Here is a 17337-nt window from a genome sequence, read left to right as displayed (position 1 = left end):
TGGCTCCACACACAGATTGCCACTTTGGTCCCTAATGGGCCCTACTCTTTCCCTAGTTATCCTCTTGCCCTTAATATACTTATAAAACACCGTAGGATTTTCCTTTATTTTGCTCGCCAGTGTTATTTCATGGCCCCTCCTCGCTCTCCTAATTTCTTTAAGTATCCCCCTGCACTTTTTATACTCCTCTAGGGCTTCCTCTGTCTTTAGTCCTTTGTATCTGCCAAAAGCCCCCCTTTTTTTCCTAATCCATTCTCATATATCCCTTGACATCCAGGGTTCCCTGGGCTTGTTGGTCCCACCCTTGACCTTTACGGGAACATGTTGCCATTGTACTCTCTCGATTTCCTTTCTGAAAGACTCCCATTGCTCCGATGTGGATTTTCCTTCAAGTAGCTGATCCCAGTCCACATTGGCCAGATCCTGCCTTATCATATTAAAATTGGCCTTCCCCCAATTTAGAACCTTTATTTCCGGTCCATCCTTGTCCTTTTCCATGACTACCTTAAATCTCACCGAATTATGGTCACTGTCACCAAAGTGCTCACCTACTAACACTTCTACCACTTGCCCGGCCACATTCCCTAGAGTACCGCCCCCTCTCTTGCAGGACTTTCTACATGCTGGCTCAAAAAGCTCTCCTGGATGCACTTTAAGAATTCTGCACTCTCGAAGCCTTTCACACTCTGACTATCCCAGTTAATATTGGGGAAGTTGAAATCCCCCACTATAATTACCCTATTATTTGCAAACTTCTCTGAGATTTGCCTACATATCTGTTCCTCTATCTCCCCCTGGCTGTTTGGGGGCCTATAGTACACTCCCAGCAAAGTGCTAGCCCCCTTTTTGTTTCTAAGTTCAACCTGTATGGCCTCATTAGAGGAACCTGTTAATATATCATCCCTCCTTACAGTAGTAATTGTCTCCTTAATTAATATTGCAACACCCCCTCCTCTTTTACCCCCCCTCTGTCTCGCCTGAAGATTCTATACCCCGGAATATTGAGCTGCCAGTCTTGCCCCTCTCTCAACCATGTCTCCGTGATAGCAACAATGTCATACTCCCATGTGTTCATCAACAACTTCAGTTCATCCACCTTATTCGTAAGACTCCTTGCATTAAAATAAATGCCATTTAGCCTTGCCCTACTCCCTTGTGCTGTTACTTATTTGCTCTGCCTTCCAGTCTGACTTACTTTTTCCTCTATATTTGGCTGCACATCACCCCCTATTATAGCTCCACTCTGTATCCCATCCCCCTGCCAAGTTAGTTTAAACCCCCCCGAACAGTGCTAGCAAACCTCCCCGCAAGGATATTTGTCCCGTTCTGGTTCACGTGCAACCTGTCCGACTTGTACAAGTCCCACCTTCCCCAGAAGCAGGCCCAGTGATCCAGGAAACTAAAGCCCTCCCTCCTGCACCAACTCTTTAGCCACGCATTCATCTGCTCTATCCTCCTATTCCTATACTCAGTGGCACTGGGAGTAATCCAGAGATTACAACCTTTGAGGTCCTGCTCTTTAATCTGCTACCTAGCTCCCTAAATTCTTGCTGCAGGACCTCACCCCTCTTCCTACCCATGTCATTGGTCCCAATGTGAACCACGACCTCTGACTGTTCACCCTCCTCGTTCTTATTATAGAACTAATGTGTTCATGGGTTTTGTTTGGTAATAAGTATAGCCTATTTAACAATTGTAATTTGCTTTGACAGGTATAACCTCGCTTGCCATAGGCTGGAAACTTTGTTGCAGAATATTGACCTTCCTCCACTGAACAGTGCTAACAACGCTCAGTACTTCCTACGGAAGCCTGACAAAGCAGTCGAGGAGGATAGTAAAGTCTTTTCAGCATATCAGGACTGCATTCAGTTGCAGCTTCAGCTAAACCTGGCCCATCACGCGGTGCAACGCCTTAGAGTGGCTCTTGGATCCAGCAGGAAGACTCTGCCAGAAACATACGATTCAAAAGAATTGATACAGAATTCTTCTACGGAGCAACTACGCACCATCATCCGATACCTTCTGGATACACTGCTGAGCCTTTTGCATTCGTCCAGTGGTTGGTGTCTCTTTATCCTTTTGAAAGTGTTCATGTACAGTTTTCATAATCACGTTAAACTAAATAACTATCTAGGAGATCACAGCCATATATAAATGGATTTAGCACCGTTCAGTTCTTCGCAGAGGCTGGGAAGACAGATAATGTGGGGGTTTTGGGGGTTTAGTGGTGGCGGGTAGACATAATGAACGTCAACCTTAAATGACATCGATCACACAGACAAGTCAAGTGTAAGCTGAATGCCTATTCAGATGTTCCAGCAAAGCAGCTATTTATTTAAAATATCATCATCACTTGAAACTCCTTTCATTGTGAAAATCCTTTGCTATTCCCCTTTCTCCTATAAATCTTTTCAGTTTTGTTGTGAGATAGTTAGAAGCTGCTAAATGAACATGTATGATCTGTGACTAAATGTCGGCACAGAAGGAGGTGATTTACAGGTTGATGTAGATGTGTGTAACGCTTGGAAGATTAGCTTTTTTAAATTGCTTGTGATTCAGAAAGGTGGAAAGGTACAATCTCTATATTAGTGTTGTGGGTTAGCTCTGAGGTTCATGGCTTTAAAATAACATTTATTTCGCGTATGCAGACCCAGCATATAATTCCAATCACCTTAGAGCATTGTCATCACCAGCATGCAAAACGTGCCTGCCACCCGATAGTTTAGCTAGTGGGCATGATTCAACGTCATGGAATATGGTTTGTATTTGTCCATTGGGACATATGTTGTCGTCATGAAAGGCCCCATTGGTGAAGATTTGTGGCCTGTTCTCCCTGTCCAGTTCGTAAGCAGTTGAGAAGTACCCATCTGTGACATGGCTAGTTGAATCCTGGTTGACTGTAGGGTTGGAGATGATACGGTGATTTATAGGAGCATTTGCTGTCCAATCTTCATGCCAGCGAGTTGGTGAAGAAAAGTCCAAGGATCAGGAAAGGTTGACTATATCTGGTGTCTCTGAGAGACCCGTGCTGCTGGTGGATAGATAAGTCAGTAAATTGGCAACATGATTTTGCTGCAAAGTATATTCACCAATTTTGCTACTGTATCTGTATGATGAAGATGTGCAGGAGCTGTGTTGCAGATAACTGGTAACCATGGGAAGGATGTATGGTGCAATGTGACTGATAGAAAGCACATGGTTGCATTCAGTCGAGTATCCCCCAGCTTAGTGCGTGATGGGCGATCCCAAATGGGAGCGCAGTATTCCACAACTGATTAGCAGAGTGAAAGCAGATGAGCGTAAATCACGTTGAGTCCTGATAAACCTATAACTGCTCTCCTAAGTTATTCAGTTTGGAACAGATTTTCTGCAGGTATTGTGAGTATATACGTAATATTTTACTGCTTCCCATTTATTATACTCTTAACACTTCATTATCCCCAAACTGATTTATTACAATAATTTGGTAGTGTGGGGGAGAAGTGAAATGAGTGCTGAGCATTTGGGTAACTTGAAAGAGGTATAAATCAGTACTTTGAGAATACATATCATACCTAAAAATATTTTGGATATTAATTTCACTGAACCATTGCAAGAAAATGTAAAAAATTTTTTTGGGAAGAATGATTTGATTTCTCATAAATTACCTTCTCCCAGAGTGTGTGGGATTGACTTGTATTTTTTCTGTAGAAATTCAGAATGTATTTTGGGCGACTCCCATGGCATCAAATTACATTCATAGTGGTACGTCTGCCTGAAAAAGACATGGCAGGAATGTGAAAATACAAACAAGTGGTTGTTGGCAGAGTTATTTTGAGTAACCTGCTACTCCCAGCCCTACATCTGTGTTTATTAAAAAAAAAAAAAAAAAAAAAAAAAAAAAAATTATTCACGGGATGTGGGCGTTGCTGGCAAGGCCAGCAATTATTGCCCTTGAGAAGGTGGTGGTGAGCCGCCTTATACAACTGTGTGGCTTGCGAGGCCATTTCAGAGGGCAGTTGAGAGTCAACCACATTGCTGTGGGTCTGGAGTCACATATCGGCCAGACCGGGTAAGGACGGCAGATTTCCTTCCCTAAAGGACATTGGTGTACCAGATGGGTTTTTACCCTTACTGGTCACCATTACTGATACTGGCTTTTTTATTCCAGATTTATTAAATTAACTGCTTTTAAATTCCCCAGCTGCGGTGGTGGGATTTGCACTCCTGCCTCTGGATCATTAGTCCAGGCCCATGGATTACTAGTTCAGTAATATAGCCACTATGCTACCGTACTCCTTATGTTGGTGCATACAGTACCCCAATTAACAGATATAAGACTTTGATGTGCTGTATCCAACTGGCAGTGCTGATGCTCATTATCTTTTTGCTAATGGTACATTTATATATTTTTAAAAAATACTTGTAGGTCATGCTGTGCCAGCAGTTCTTCAAAGCACATTTCATGCACAGGCCTGTGAGGAACTGTTCAAACATCTGTGCATCAGTGGTACCCCGAAAATACGATTGCACGCTGGACTGCTGCTTGTGCAGCTTTGTGGCGGAGAGAGGTGGTGGGGGCAGTTCCTGTCCAATGTTTTACAAGAACTTTATAACTCTGAGCAGCATCTCATCTTCCCCCAAGACAGGTAGGTGGACTGTACAAACATCACCACGAGTGGTTTGCATCACAAACAAATAAACTTGAATGAAATAATCAGCACTTCATTACATAAAATACTGTAACTCCTTTTTTAAGCATTGTTTATTGGTAAAAATGCAAGTTTTTTTTTCAGCCCCAAAATTTGATAATCACTGTGACCTGGAGATGCATTAAATATCCTAGCTATTCAAAAGAACTAGTGTTTCTTCGAAACAAAGATCTAAAGCCCTTACTATAACCTGAGCTACTGGTCAAACCAAGCAACTATTTAGGTGACTTTTATATATTTGCTATTTCCAAGAGCCCATAATTTATTCCTTTGTTACTGCCTCACCTTTGTTTCAGGGTTTTCATGTTACTTTCCTGCTTTGGTCAGCGATCGCTTAGTAACAGCGGGGTCTTAGAAGGCCTACTGAACCTTTTGGATAACTTGTTGTCATCTCTGCAGCCACAGATGACGACATACAGACGTACAGAGGGTAAGCCTGCATTTACATCCGAATACGAGCAGTGAAACGATAATTCACTTTTTTTGAACAGAGTTCATGTGCAGTCTGTGTTTACATCTCCTATATGTAGTAGTAACCCAGAGTGAAGTTTCTGTTTCAAATCAATTTTTAACTGTTTATTGTTCACGTAAAATCTGCACTGGACAATTTTTAAAAAAAAAAGTGAAATGTGGGTAACCCTGGCAAGGCTGCATTTATTGCCCATCCCTGGTTTCCTTGGGAATGTGGTACTGATGGGCCGCCCCCTTAAAACAGCACAGTCGTTATGTTGATGATGCTAGGAGGGAATTCCAGGATGTTAACCCAGCGACAGTTATATATCCCTGCTCTGGTTTGTAATTAAGCATAGAATATTTTATAAAGCCATTTCTTAGGGTTAAAAATAAATGCTATTCTGACCATGTACTAAAAGTTGAGTGTGCTCTTTGAGCCAGAACATTTGATAAATTTCTTGCTTTTAGGTTTTTTCAGGGACAGGACAACTTGGTGTCTGACAGCATTATTCCTGTGTCTAATTTATTTTCCTTTTTTTAATCCCCCCCCCCCCCCCCCCCCCCCCCCCCCGCCAGGTGTACTGGACATCCCAATGGTCAGTTGGGTTGTAATGCTCGTGTCTCGGCTGCTGGACTATGTTGCAAGTGTTGAGGATGAAGTGGCTGCAGCCAAAAAGCCATTAAATGGTAAAGACAGAGAACGGATGCTGACAGGTATACCTCATTACAAAGTTGCAGTATGTTTAATTTCCAATTTAATTTGCTTATTTATAAATGGATTGGCACCTATAGCACTTAAACCATTGTAAAGTCAATTTATAAATTTCTCCTACCTTTCAAAACTCTCCTCTACCAGTCGAATTGATAGCAAATGACCTGCTTGCAGACATTTGCCAGTGTTGTGTTTAGCCAGTTAATTACAAGGTACAGATTGGTTTGCCCCTGCACAGTGCCAATAAAAGGCTTGCAGTAGTTAATGATAGAACATTGTGCCCCTCTGTGGTGCAGTGCAATAGTAGTGTACAAATGCACTGTGCCAACAGACCATGTTGAGTAATGTTGAAAAATATATTTGGCCCAACCTTGAATGTTTTGAATTCTGAGGTAAACACTGCTTGTCTTGAGTGTGTAATAAAGGACTGGAGTTTGCTCTCTGCTCTAGGAAACCAGTGGAGCTTCATCAATAACAATCTTCAGTCACAGTGTTCAGGCAGATCCGCCAAAGGCAGCAGCAGTCTTGACCGGTTATACTCGAGAAAAATTCGAAAGCAACTCATACACCATAAACAGGTATTGTTTCGTCAGTTGACGATATGTGTGAACTTTGTTTAGATTTTGCGCTCTGCTCAGTAATCCAATGCTTTGGTAATGAGTTTTTTAATCTCAAAATTAAAATTGGTTGGACAATAATTGCAGCATGTACTGTATATAGCACATATGGGACCACTCTCCAATTGCTATGTTTGGGAGAAAGAAGAATATTTTTCTGCCAGCTAGTGTGGTTTAGGATGATGCTCATCTAAGTGAGTTTTGCGCCTCAAGTTGGGCTGTGAGATACAGTGTAATCCAGACTTGACTTCAGTTGGGTACCTCTGGTGTGCTGTGCCAAGTGTTGGGATATGGTTTTCCACCGGTCACTGCCCATGCGAGTTCCTGATTTTCACTGGACTGGTAATCAGACACTCCTTCACAGGGAGGGACAGCGAGAAGGGTAGTTATTCCAGGCATGTTAATGGCTGCGTCAAGGGATGCATTTGCAGAAATCTTTGAGCAGATTGCCTGCAAGTACTCTCAGCCGGGCTTTAGTGTGTGTCACTGGGATAAAATAAATGGCAGGAGCAACCTCGGAGGGGAGAAAGATGAGAAGACGTCAGCTTTTTCTTAATTTAAAAAAAAAAGAGATGATCAGGGTGTTTAAGGACTTGGTCTGTAGTTTGTGTGCGTTTTGGGGCGTGTGTACATATCAAACTGACTTTTGACTTAATCTTTTTTGCAGCAACTCAATTTGTTAAAAGCAAAACAAAAGGCATTAGTTGAGCAAATAGAGAAAGAGAAGACCCAGAGCAGCAAAGGATCCTCATATAAACTATTGGTAGAACAGGCAAAACTAAAGCAAGCTACGTCAAAGGTATGACGTCTGTTCTGTTCTATAGCTTAAGTGTTTAACATGGTTGCAGTACTATTGGTCCAGCACAGGACAAGAAATAATAGATTGTTTTTTTGCAGCAACAACTTGCATTTATATAGCACCTTTTTAACATAGAAAATTGTGCCAATGTGGTTCATGGAGGTGTAATCAATATTAGGCAGAGTGAGCAAAAGCTTTGTCTAAGAGCTGCATTTTAAGGAGGTTCTTAAAGGAGGCGAGGGTTGTGGCGAGCTTGAGTTTTAGGGAGGGCATTCCAGAACCTGGGTCCTAGTCTGCTGAAGGGATTGTAGCCAATGGCGGGATAGGGGATGTAGAAGAAGCCAGAGTCGGAGGAATGGACAGTTCAGGAGGAGGGGTGGTTGTAGGGCTTGGAGTGTAGAGATCGGGGGGGGTGAGGCCATGACTGGGATTTAAACACTAGAAGGAGAATTTTGGATGCTGAGTGAATGTTGGCCATTGTAGGTCAGCAAGGACAGGGATGATGGGATGAGCAGGATTTGATGTGCAATAGAATATGGACAGCAGAGTTTTGGTTAAGCGGTGGAAGAGGCTGAGAGACAGGCCAGGAGAACATTGGAATAGTTGAGCCAGGAGGTGATTGTGGGCGATGGGCTGAAGTAGGGGTGGAGGTAGGTGGTCTTAGATAGGTAAAGTGATGAAGAGGATATGGGATTGAGTTGGACCCCCGAGGTTGCTAACAGTCTGCTCAGCCTGACGCAGTGGCCGGGAAGGGGCAGAGAGTCAGCAAGGGTACAGAGTTTGTGGCGTGGGCTGAAGGCGATGGCATTCAGTCTTTGCAATGTTTTAATTGCGGCTCATCCAAGACTGGATGTCTGATGAGCAGTCCTATAATGCAGTAGAAGTGGAGAGTTTGAGAGGGATGGTAGAGAAGTAAAGCTGGGTGCTGTCAGTGTACACGTTGAAACTGACCCTCTGTCTCTGGATGATGTTGCCAAGAGTCAGCATCTAGTGAGGAAGAGAAAGGGGGCTATGGACAGATCCTTGGGGTACTCTGAAGGTAATAGGGCGGGGGCAGGAAGAAAAGCTATTGTTGGGGATGACCTGGCTATGATTGAATAGGTAAGAGTGGAACCAAGAAAAGGCAGTCCCACTGAACAGAGGGGCATTGGAGGAGAATGGTGTGGTTGACCATGTGCAAAGGCTGCAGTGAAGGCAAGGAGGGATTGCGCAACACCGTCACAGAGAATGTCGTTTGCAACTTTGGTTAGGGCTGTTTCAGTGCTGTGACAAGGTGGAAGCTTGACTGGAGAAATTCAAACATTGAGTTGCAGGAAAGATGAGGACACAGTTAGGAGGGCGACAACTGTTCAGGGATCTTGGAGAGAAAAGGGATGTTGGAGACGGGGTGGTAGTTTACAAGAACAGAATGTTCAAGGGTGGGTTTTTGAGGAGATGTGTGACGGTGGTTTGATGGGAGGGGGAAAGCACCCGAGTTGAGGGAACCAATTAAAATGTCAGCCTGCCTGGAGGCCAGGAAGGAAAGTTGAGTTAACAGCAGTTTAGTGGGAATGGGGTCAAGGGTGCAGGACCAGATGAGAGCACTGAGGAGATGGGAGAGAAGAACCTTTTTCTCGATTATTGCTCGGTTTGCTTTGCTCATGTATGCACTGTTAACTAAGATATTGCTCGAGCTACTATCGTCTCTAGTCATGGAAATGGTACCGTTTTGTTTTTCCTCCCAACAAACAGAAATTCAGATTTTTTTAATTTTTCAGTATGTTAATTGCATGTGTGTAAATTCAATTAGTGGGATTTAGTTGGCAAAGTTAATTGCATTTCATCCTAACTTCAATCCCACACTAGCACTTCAAGGACCTTATTCGCCTACGCCGGACAGCAGAGTGGCCTCGCACTACTTTAGATTCAGAATCGTCCTCAACAAAAGACTCCCCGGAGGTGGAACCACTCCCCTTTACTCTATCCCATGATCGCTGCATTGCTGTGGTGCAGAAGCTTGCACTTTTTCTTCTCTCCATGGATTTTACCTGTCATGCCGATCTGCTACTCTTTGTCTGTAAGGTGAGTGTATATGTGTGTCCTTGCCTTTGTAATGTATACCTGCTCAAATGAAAATGTTCCTCCAAATGCTTTCTTAAATTTATAAATGGCCAAAGAAAATGACTCGAGATGCTACTGGATCATAGTTACATAATTGGTATTCAGATGCCCTGTGCTTAGGTTCGTGAACTCAGTTAAGCCTAGACTTCACTACCATTAACGTACGGCCATTTGTAAAGTACAAGTTATAAAATTACTACATTTGAGGGAGGTGAAGTAATCAGGATATAGCAGATTATCATATTTTACAGCACAGAAGGAGACTGACGTAAGAAAACTCACTAAGCACTTGGTGAGTATAAAACAAGGCTTTAATCAACTGTTTCACAACCATGAGATTCTAGTTACATCACTAGTTTCTGGTTACAAAAACGTCCTGGGCAAGCTGGGCCCACGCCCGAGTATTTATACTCCTTGGATGGCACCACCAGCTGGCCGCCCAGTGTTATTTCATGAGTCATTTCTTCATGAATGATGAGATTCACGACAGAGACCATTTGGCCCTTCGCACCTGCGCTAGCTCTGAGTGAAGTGTTTAGTCCCATTCCTCTTCCCTTGTCAATTTTTCTTTTAGATGTTTACTGCTTCCCTCCTAATAACCCTCTGCATTTCAAACAAAAACATTCCCCTAAACTCTTCCTTTGTTCTTTTGCTGGTGGTTTTAGATTTCTGCCCCCCAGTTAGCAACTCACTGACCAGTGGAAATAGTCTCTTCCCCTATCAAAACCAGAAATAATTTTGAACATCTCATCAGATCTTTCTGTTCTGATGGAAATAACCCATTTATTTTCTCTCAACTTAAAGCTGTTCTTATTGAGCTTTGCTGACTTCAACCCAAACACTCCAAATTATAGAAGAAGCAGCGTGCTAAAAAGTGCCAGATGTTAACTATAAGGGAAACTAATAAGCCTAAAAGCGAATGTTCCAGAGAAACGGTGGAAATCCGTGTAATTTGTACAAAATGGTAGCTGTAATCTGATACTTTTCTGGGTAAATCTAAGGATATTGTTTCCACAGTGCTGATTCAGATTAGGCTAGCTGGCATGGCCTCAATAACGGCACTGGAAAATTGGATTTCAGAAAATTTTGACGGGGGGTGGGGTAGGGTGGGGCGAGAGCGGGAGGGAAATAATTGGAGTCCCTGAGGCCCACTTGGATGACTGGTCAAATAGAGTGCAGAGAAACAAAGATCTCCTAGTGGCTTAAGTTACTTTCTACAGAGAAAGGTTTTATTTTGTTGACAGCTTCCCTGTGGGAGTGGGACAGGTTTTGCGTGAGAGGGACTACAATTGTCGAATCTTAAAACAATTTATAAAAAAAAAAAATAATAAACGATTTCTCGAGAATTGAGGAAAAGTTGAAGCTATTGATCAGCCTCAAATATTTGTACAAAAATCTTGAGGGGCAAAACCTTTTGCAGGGATTTGTGAAAGTAAAGGACAGGAACATTCTCAATTATATTGGGATTCTGTTGAAATCGGCAAGTTTTATATAAAAAAAAAATTGTCTGTCATTCTTACTAGGATGGGAGATTGTGCCCACCCTATTTGGGGAAAACCTCTAAATATCGATGGTAAGATAGATGAGCAAGAGAAAATGATGTAGCTGCTCATGTAACACACATTTGTACACCCATTTCAGATGCCACTCCTTTGATGAGAACCATTGTGTTCTATTGCAGCCTTTTTCTGGGGGGGTGGGGGCGGAGGGTAAACTTTAATACTTTGCATGTTTGAACACAAAATATTCTGCAAGAGTTATCACAGCATCTTAGAAATGTCTGCAGCGAAGGAGCTCATTTGGCCTATTGTGCATGGGGAGGTGCTAACTGGTTCCTCTATCAGAGGTAGCTAATCACATTTCCCTGCTCTCTTCTAGCTTTTAATATTTTTTGCCAGCATTTTATCTCATTTTCTCTTAAATGTCATAATTGATTCAGTTTCAGTAGCCACTTGTTCTAATGCATTCTATATTCTAATGACCCTTTTGAATGAAAAACATTCTTCTGCCCAGATCCCATTTGCCCTTTTTTTGTCTCATCCCCTGCCCCTAGCCCATCTGCGATCCTGCTTTAAAAAATTTGTTTATCAGCATTCCTACATCTGTTTGCTACTCCCCAGAGAATTTTACAGTTTAGAGTATTTTTCCATTTTCTGTTTTTCCCAGACATTTGAACTCTAGTTACCACATTTATCCACTATCCTAACTTGCCTCCCTCCTGCAGTCTCCGGTTATCCTGTTTATTGTGGTCTCGGCCGTTTTCCTAATATTGACGTGAGCCTAACTGGTACATGACTATCTGACTTGTCCCTTTCTAAGCACGGTTATATCATTCCTCTCGCTCAGTTTCTTTGGTACAATTTTTGATTTCCAAAGATTTTCAAAAATATATATGTTTCATCACTAGCCTCCCTCGATTTAAGCTTTAAGCTCTGTCTGCTAGATCGTATAGAAACGAGGAAATCCACAATGACTCTGTTCCTGTTTTATTTACCTCATGATGCTTCTCATTTATGCCTACAACCCAAAGTAATACAAGGACTGATTAACAGGAAGAAGTTAATTGTTTTGTAGTTACAAGCATCAAGTGGGTAGAGGTGAAATCAGTCTAAATATTTGAGAAGTGGTTGAAGTGGAATTGAAGGTACATAAGTTATCCTGATGTATATGTGCTGCAAAATGAAGGATATTGGTGTAAAAAAAGCATGTCTGAAATGTACGTACTTGATGTGTTCAATCTACATCCAAACACTGTGCTTAACTGAGCTTCTCAGTGATGGTGTGGGTGAAGGTCCCCAGTTTCATTTTTGGTCTGTACTTAGTTTTCTGATCTTAGCCAGAGTAGTAATCAGCAGCGGTGTCCCTCCTACATTACAACAGTGACTACACTTCAAAAGTACTTCATTGGCTGTAAAGTGCTTTGGGATGTCCTTAGGTCGTGAAAGGCACTGAAATGCAAGTTTTTTTTTCTGCTAAGGAGGAAAAAGCAGCCAGAGTTCCTATTCGGTAATCGTTATCTTGTGACCAATGTTCCCTCTAACTTTTTTTTCCTGCACGGGCCCTTTAAATTTGCTGCGCTGTATCTCTTCCAGCGGAACAGCTGGTGAGCGACCTGTGCGGGACCTCGCGATTGGTGCGCGGCCGCGCCCTTTAGGGGGAACATTGCTTGTGACCCCCTACAAGATCATGCATGTGCACAGAATTAGGCTTGATGTGATGTCTTTCATGGGTGAATAACCTGCAGAGGCCATTTACACTCACCTGATTGGACACTTGTGCAAGGTACTGGAGGGTGGTGATGCCTGTGGAATTGGATGTGTGTATGAGGAGAAGATGGGAGAAAATTGTTGCAAGAAAACCCAATTCCTTAATTATGCAAAGCCCCTTTCATCATTTGAATATTTTAGTGCTATTTAGCGGTCAAGACTGCAAGTGCAATTTAAGGGTTACGTGACAATTTTTAATGTAGATTGCAAGGAAAAGTATTTATAACTCCAGAGTGAATAGTTTTTGGAGACCTATTATGCAATTTGTGGAAGTGAGAAATATTCTTTAGTGAGCGACGAAAGTGTTTGTGTGAACCTGTGGCCACATCAAATAATTGCAAAGCAAAATGCATCATTTTGACACTTGTGCTCCCTCATAAATTTGCATGGTTATGATGATTACAGATTGAGCCCATCTTAATTCGTCCACCCAGAAGTATCTACAGTTCATCCAATTGCTTCTTAAAGGAATGCAGGATTTTTGCCTGGACTATTCTATCCAGGATCCATTCCATGTGTTGATCACACAGTGTGAACAATTTTCTGATCTAACTAATTTGAATTTGTGTTCTCTTGTCTTAGTCTCGCAATTTATTTTGAAGTAATATTCTGGATTTACCTTTTCCATGCCCTTAACTGTCTTGTATACCTCTAAAATCTGTCGGAGGCCTCCTTTCTGGGCTGAAAAGCTGAACTTGCTTGAGTCTCAACTCAACAATAACTCGTAAAGAGAAAAGTTAGGTTATGATATATTTGTGAATGTCCTTCAGACGGAAAATGAAGAGATGTCTAGCTTCAAGTAGGCAATTCACCATTTTTAATAAGTATTGTCCTTGCGATACACACTGCTATCCAATGTATCCCCTGTGACTATAATCTCTTGTTGAATTGTATGCTGTCTTAGTCTAAGTTATCCTTGCTTTTCTAGCCACTTCCTTTTCTAAAAAAAATCTGGGGGTGATTTTAACCCTGCGCACCTGGTGGGCAGTTAAAATCGCTCAAGGTTGCTTACCTGCCAGGAATCTGCCTGGACTGTGATTTTTACTCTGGTCTCTGGCTGCCTGCCTAAAGTTCGCGGGGTCTTTCTTTAAATATGCAGATGGAAGTCCAGTATTGTCACCAGGCTCCAAATTGCGAATAACACTGGCCTGAGCAGGGTAATTGCAGCGGCTTTCCTGCCAGGCTGAAGAGAGCTGGGACCTGCCAGGGACATAAGGCCCAAAGAGGCCTAAATGCTTTTTCTTTGTGCGGCCAGGAGAGAGTGCTCCTCCGGGCCCCACATAGAAAAGTTATGGCATTCCCTGCCTTGGATTCCCGCAACCCCCTTCCCACACCTACCTTCAAGCCGACGGTGCAGAGGGTTGGAGCTGCTTCTCGCCCACTCCATATGGGAAGTGGACCGGCGGCATGTTAATGAGGCCTTTTAGCTTTTGATTCATCTGTGTGCACCTTTATTTCTTCATCTTCTGTTTATTCCTTTTTAGTTAACCTTCCGTCAGGTATGGTTAAGTGGCTAAAATATCATGATAGCTTCTTACTGGATGTAAAACGTTGCTGAAGTTCTACAGTCACATTTGGTACTGCACTTAGGGTGTGCATGTTCTTTTAGGGAAATAAATCATGCAGTACGTATGGTATGCTGTTTAATAAGTGGGACTGAACATGCTACAGATTGATGAATAGGACTTCCCTCTCCATCCAAGTTTTATAATTCAGTATGTTGTTTGCAGGGCCAGTGTATCTGGTTGAATCTATATGTAGGGCTGTGGTAAAGAGCTTAAAAAAAACAGAGCAGGAATAGTCACTGGTTGCAGCTATGCTGTTCTTCACAGGAGGTTTGCAATTTTAAGTGAGTTTATTTCCTTTTCTTGATTTAGTACTGGACTTTTAGAAAATGTACGTGAGGTAATGTACTTGCTATCTGTAAATGGACTGACTCGCCTACTGGGCTCTGCCGTGGGCATTATGCGGTGGCGCCAAATGAACTTCTGAACTTTCTCGGCAGGTTCTCGCACGTATTGCAAATGCTACAAGGCCAACGATTCATCTTTGTGAAATAGTTAATGAGCAGCAGCTAGAAAGACTTCTGCTTCTACTGGTCGGAACAGACTTCAACAGGGGAGACATCTCCTGGGGTGGAGCATGGGCACAATATTCTTTGACCTGCATGATTCAAGATATCTTGGCAGGTAGGTAGCAAGAAATTATACCGCAAGTGTTTCCTCCTCTCAAATTGCATCCCCAGTGTTCTTGTGTACTAAACATTTGTGTGAGAACAGTGTTGAAATGTTGCCCAAAAGGCTAGTTTTACTGCCGTGCATGTGTGTGGGGATGTGTAGACATACGCATATTGCGTGTAAAATGTTTTTCTCCTGTCGAAGGTTGGCTGCATTTGGCATGTCATGATCAGGATTGGAATCTCAGCTGTCTCCCAACATACCATCTGGCTGTAAACCTTTCTTTGAGCTTATTTATGCTCTCTTTCCCCAACTTTTCTCTCTCTCCTTGCTCACATTTGCACTCTCACTCCTCCCTCACCCCCCCCCCCCCTTTCTGCCCCTCGCCCCGCCAGTCCTGACAGGTCATTGACCTAAAACGTTAATTCTGTTTCTCTCCACAGATGCTGCCTGGCCTGCTGAGTGTTTTCAGCATTTTTTTGTTTTTATTCCAGTCTTAATTTTTTTTTCAGCGAATGACCCAAAATAGACTTTTGGGTGTATCTGATTGGTCTTTGAGTCTTTGCTAATCATGATCTAATTGGCAATGTCAGGTGCTAATGGCAGTTAATATGAACCTATTTGTCAAATGATGCAAATAGTCATTATGCTGGACTGTTGGTTAGATTTATTGTACTTGCATGGATGCTGTTGGGCTTATATTTTCTTTTACACACCTGTTAAACTTTTACATTGTAAGTAAACTGAGAACTAATGACAGTAAATGTCTGCATTGCCAAATTTTGTCCACCATTTTCTGTAAGCAGATATGTTAGTGAATTAGTTTAGTAACTAGTGGTTATTAATGCTACGAGTACAATAGTATACTGATGTGATAATGTGCTTCTTCACACTGGCCAATCTTATTGGAAATATGCAAAAGGTCAATCAGCGTATGGAGTTGAAATACTCTGTCCGAGTGTTGACCGTCTTTCTCTCCCAATGCTGATCAACCTGTTGTGAATTTGTTTTTTATTTCAGACTTCCAGCATTTGAATTTTTCTGATACTCCAATTTCAGCCAGTGTTGCAGGTTTTTGTGTTGGATTTTTGTGTACTGTGTGAGCAGGTAGCAAGTACTTATTTAAAAAAAAAAAAAAAAATTGTTTAAAAGTTGTAACCTACTGCGATGTTTTTTTTTTTTTTTAAACTGTGTACAGGTGAGCTGTTGTCACCAGTAGCTGTAGAGACCATGGAAGAAGGAGCAGTTGGTGAAGATGTAGGAACATCAGTAGCTGACACTGATGATTCCCTGCCACAGCCATCTGTAATTCCACTCGTGGAGTCTATAGATGAGCCCCTGACCCCGGATATTACAGGTAAGTGACTTGTAAGGAGAAAAGTGAATAGGTTGTCCTTTTTTATTAATTTTAAAGAATATGTTGTACTGTCAGTATTTATTTTATAAATTTAAGAAAAAAAAGCACAGCCTTAAAATTGCCTGGTGAGTGTATGTGGTCCAGTTCCATACATTAGTTAACATACTTGGCAATGTTAAAGCTGTTTTCATCATCCAAAGGTGCTCCATCTGCATCATCTTTGGAAAAAGATAAAGACAAAGACTTTGACATGCTACAAGACCTCATGGATGTTGATATTGGTCCCCTAGATGTTGACTTTGATGAAGATCCCCTTGCTGCCAAAGTGTTCAAGGTATAGTACGCACAATTGAATTTTATCTTTGCATGCAAAACTAATTTTTGTTCTGGTTAATGTTGGCGAAATTGACTTTCATTGTGTTGCCTTGGGCAGTGTGAGGTGTTTCTTTTGTAACCCTATCCTCCCCTTGTCCCTCCCGTTTTTCTTGTAAATTGTCAAAAAAAAAAAAAAAATTCAATTGATAAAAAATCTAAAACGAGCCACTCTGGCGCTTTATGGCTCTTGGCGTACTTATCCTTGTAAGTGCATTCATTCTCTGTTTTATCTGTCTTATGCTTTAGAATTTTTTTTGGAATTGGAGTATATGTATGTTTCATAGGTTTCATAAATTTGGGCTACAGTTGTATTTGCGAGCCCAAGACAACATAATTTAAGGACATATAAAGAATAAAGACAACTTGGGTAATTTCAATTGGATCATTTGTATAACAGTTATGGGTTTGCTTTATTTCAGCCTTCGTCTATTGGATACCGCATATATACATTTAGTTTGAATTCTTTAAATTTAAACATTCTATTGCTTCATGAATTATGCCGTCATTTTGAGTAACATGTTGGAAGTAGTAGAATGAGCATTAAACAGATTAGTGTTGCTATTAAACATTTTATTTTTTTTATTCACAAAAGCCTATTAGCAGTACTTGGTATGACTATTGGGGTACCGACTATGGCACTTACAGTTATAATCCTTATATTGGTGGCGTTGGAATTCAGATGCCAAAACCACCGCCTGCCAGCGAGAAGAATGGATCTCAAAGTGTATCTGTTTCCGTGTCTCAAGGTTTGTATGTTTCACGAGTGTTTTTTTTTTTACATTTTAATGCT

The 17337-nt window shown here is 41.8% G+C and overlaps 1 protein-coding gene across 5 annotated transcripts in view; it reads left to right on the top strand.

Annotated features, from left to right (window-relative positions):
- The window catches only part of birc6 (baculoviral IAP repeat containing 6), a 261261-nt gene that overhangs the window by 86657 nt on the left and 157267 nt on the right, over window positions 1-17337 (top strand). For 3 of the 5 annotated variants that reach the window (XM_085980116.1, XM_085980114.1, XM_085980108.1), the window contains 11 exons: window positions 1713-2059; window positions 4409-4628; window positions 4988-5121; window positions 5721-5858; window positions 6307-6434; window positions 7141-7272; window positions 9118-9333; window positions 14644-14827; window positions 16014-16172; window positions 16373-16506; window positions 17140-17293. In XM_085980116.1, the coding sequence (XP_085836242.1) occupies window positions 1713-2059; window positions 4409-4628; window positions 4988-5121; window positions 5721-5858; window positions 6307-6434; window positions 7141-7272; window positions 9118-9333; window positions 14644-14827; window positions 16014-16172; window positions 16373-16506; window positions 17140-17293 (1946 nt within the window). The remainder of the gene's footprint in view (window positions 1-1712; window positions 2060-4408; window positions 4629-4987; window positions 5122-5720; window positions 5859-6306; window positions 6435-7140; window positions 7273-9117; window positions 9334-14643; window positions 14828-16013; window positions 16173-16372; window positions 16507-17139; window positions 17294-17337) is intronic. The other 2 variants (XM_085980112.1, XM_085980115.1) reach the window with 2 other exon arrangements.

The sequence above is a fragment of the Somniosus microcephalus genome, chromosome 3 (genome assembly GCF_052327205.1).
Source record: "Somniosus microcephalus isolate GS21.2 chromosome 3, FLI_Smic_1.0, whole genome shotgun sequence".
Taxonomy (NCBI): Eukaryota; Metazoa; Chordata; class Chondrichthyes; order Squaliformes; family Somniosidae; genus Somniosus; species Somniosus microcephalus.
This window is presented reverse-complemented; position numbering and strand designations above follow the sequence as displayed.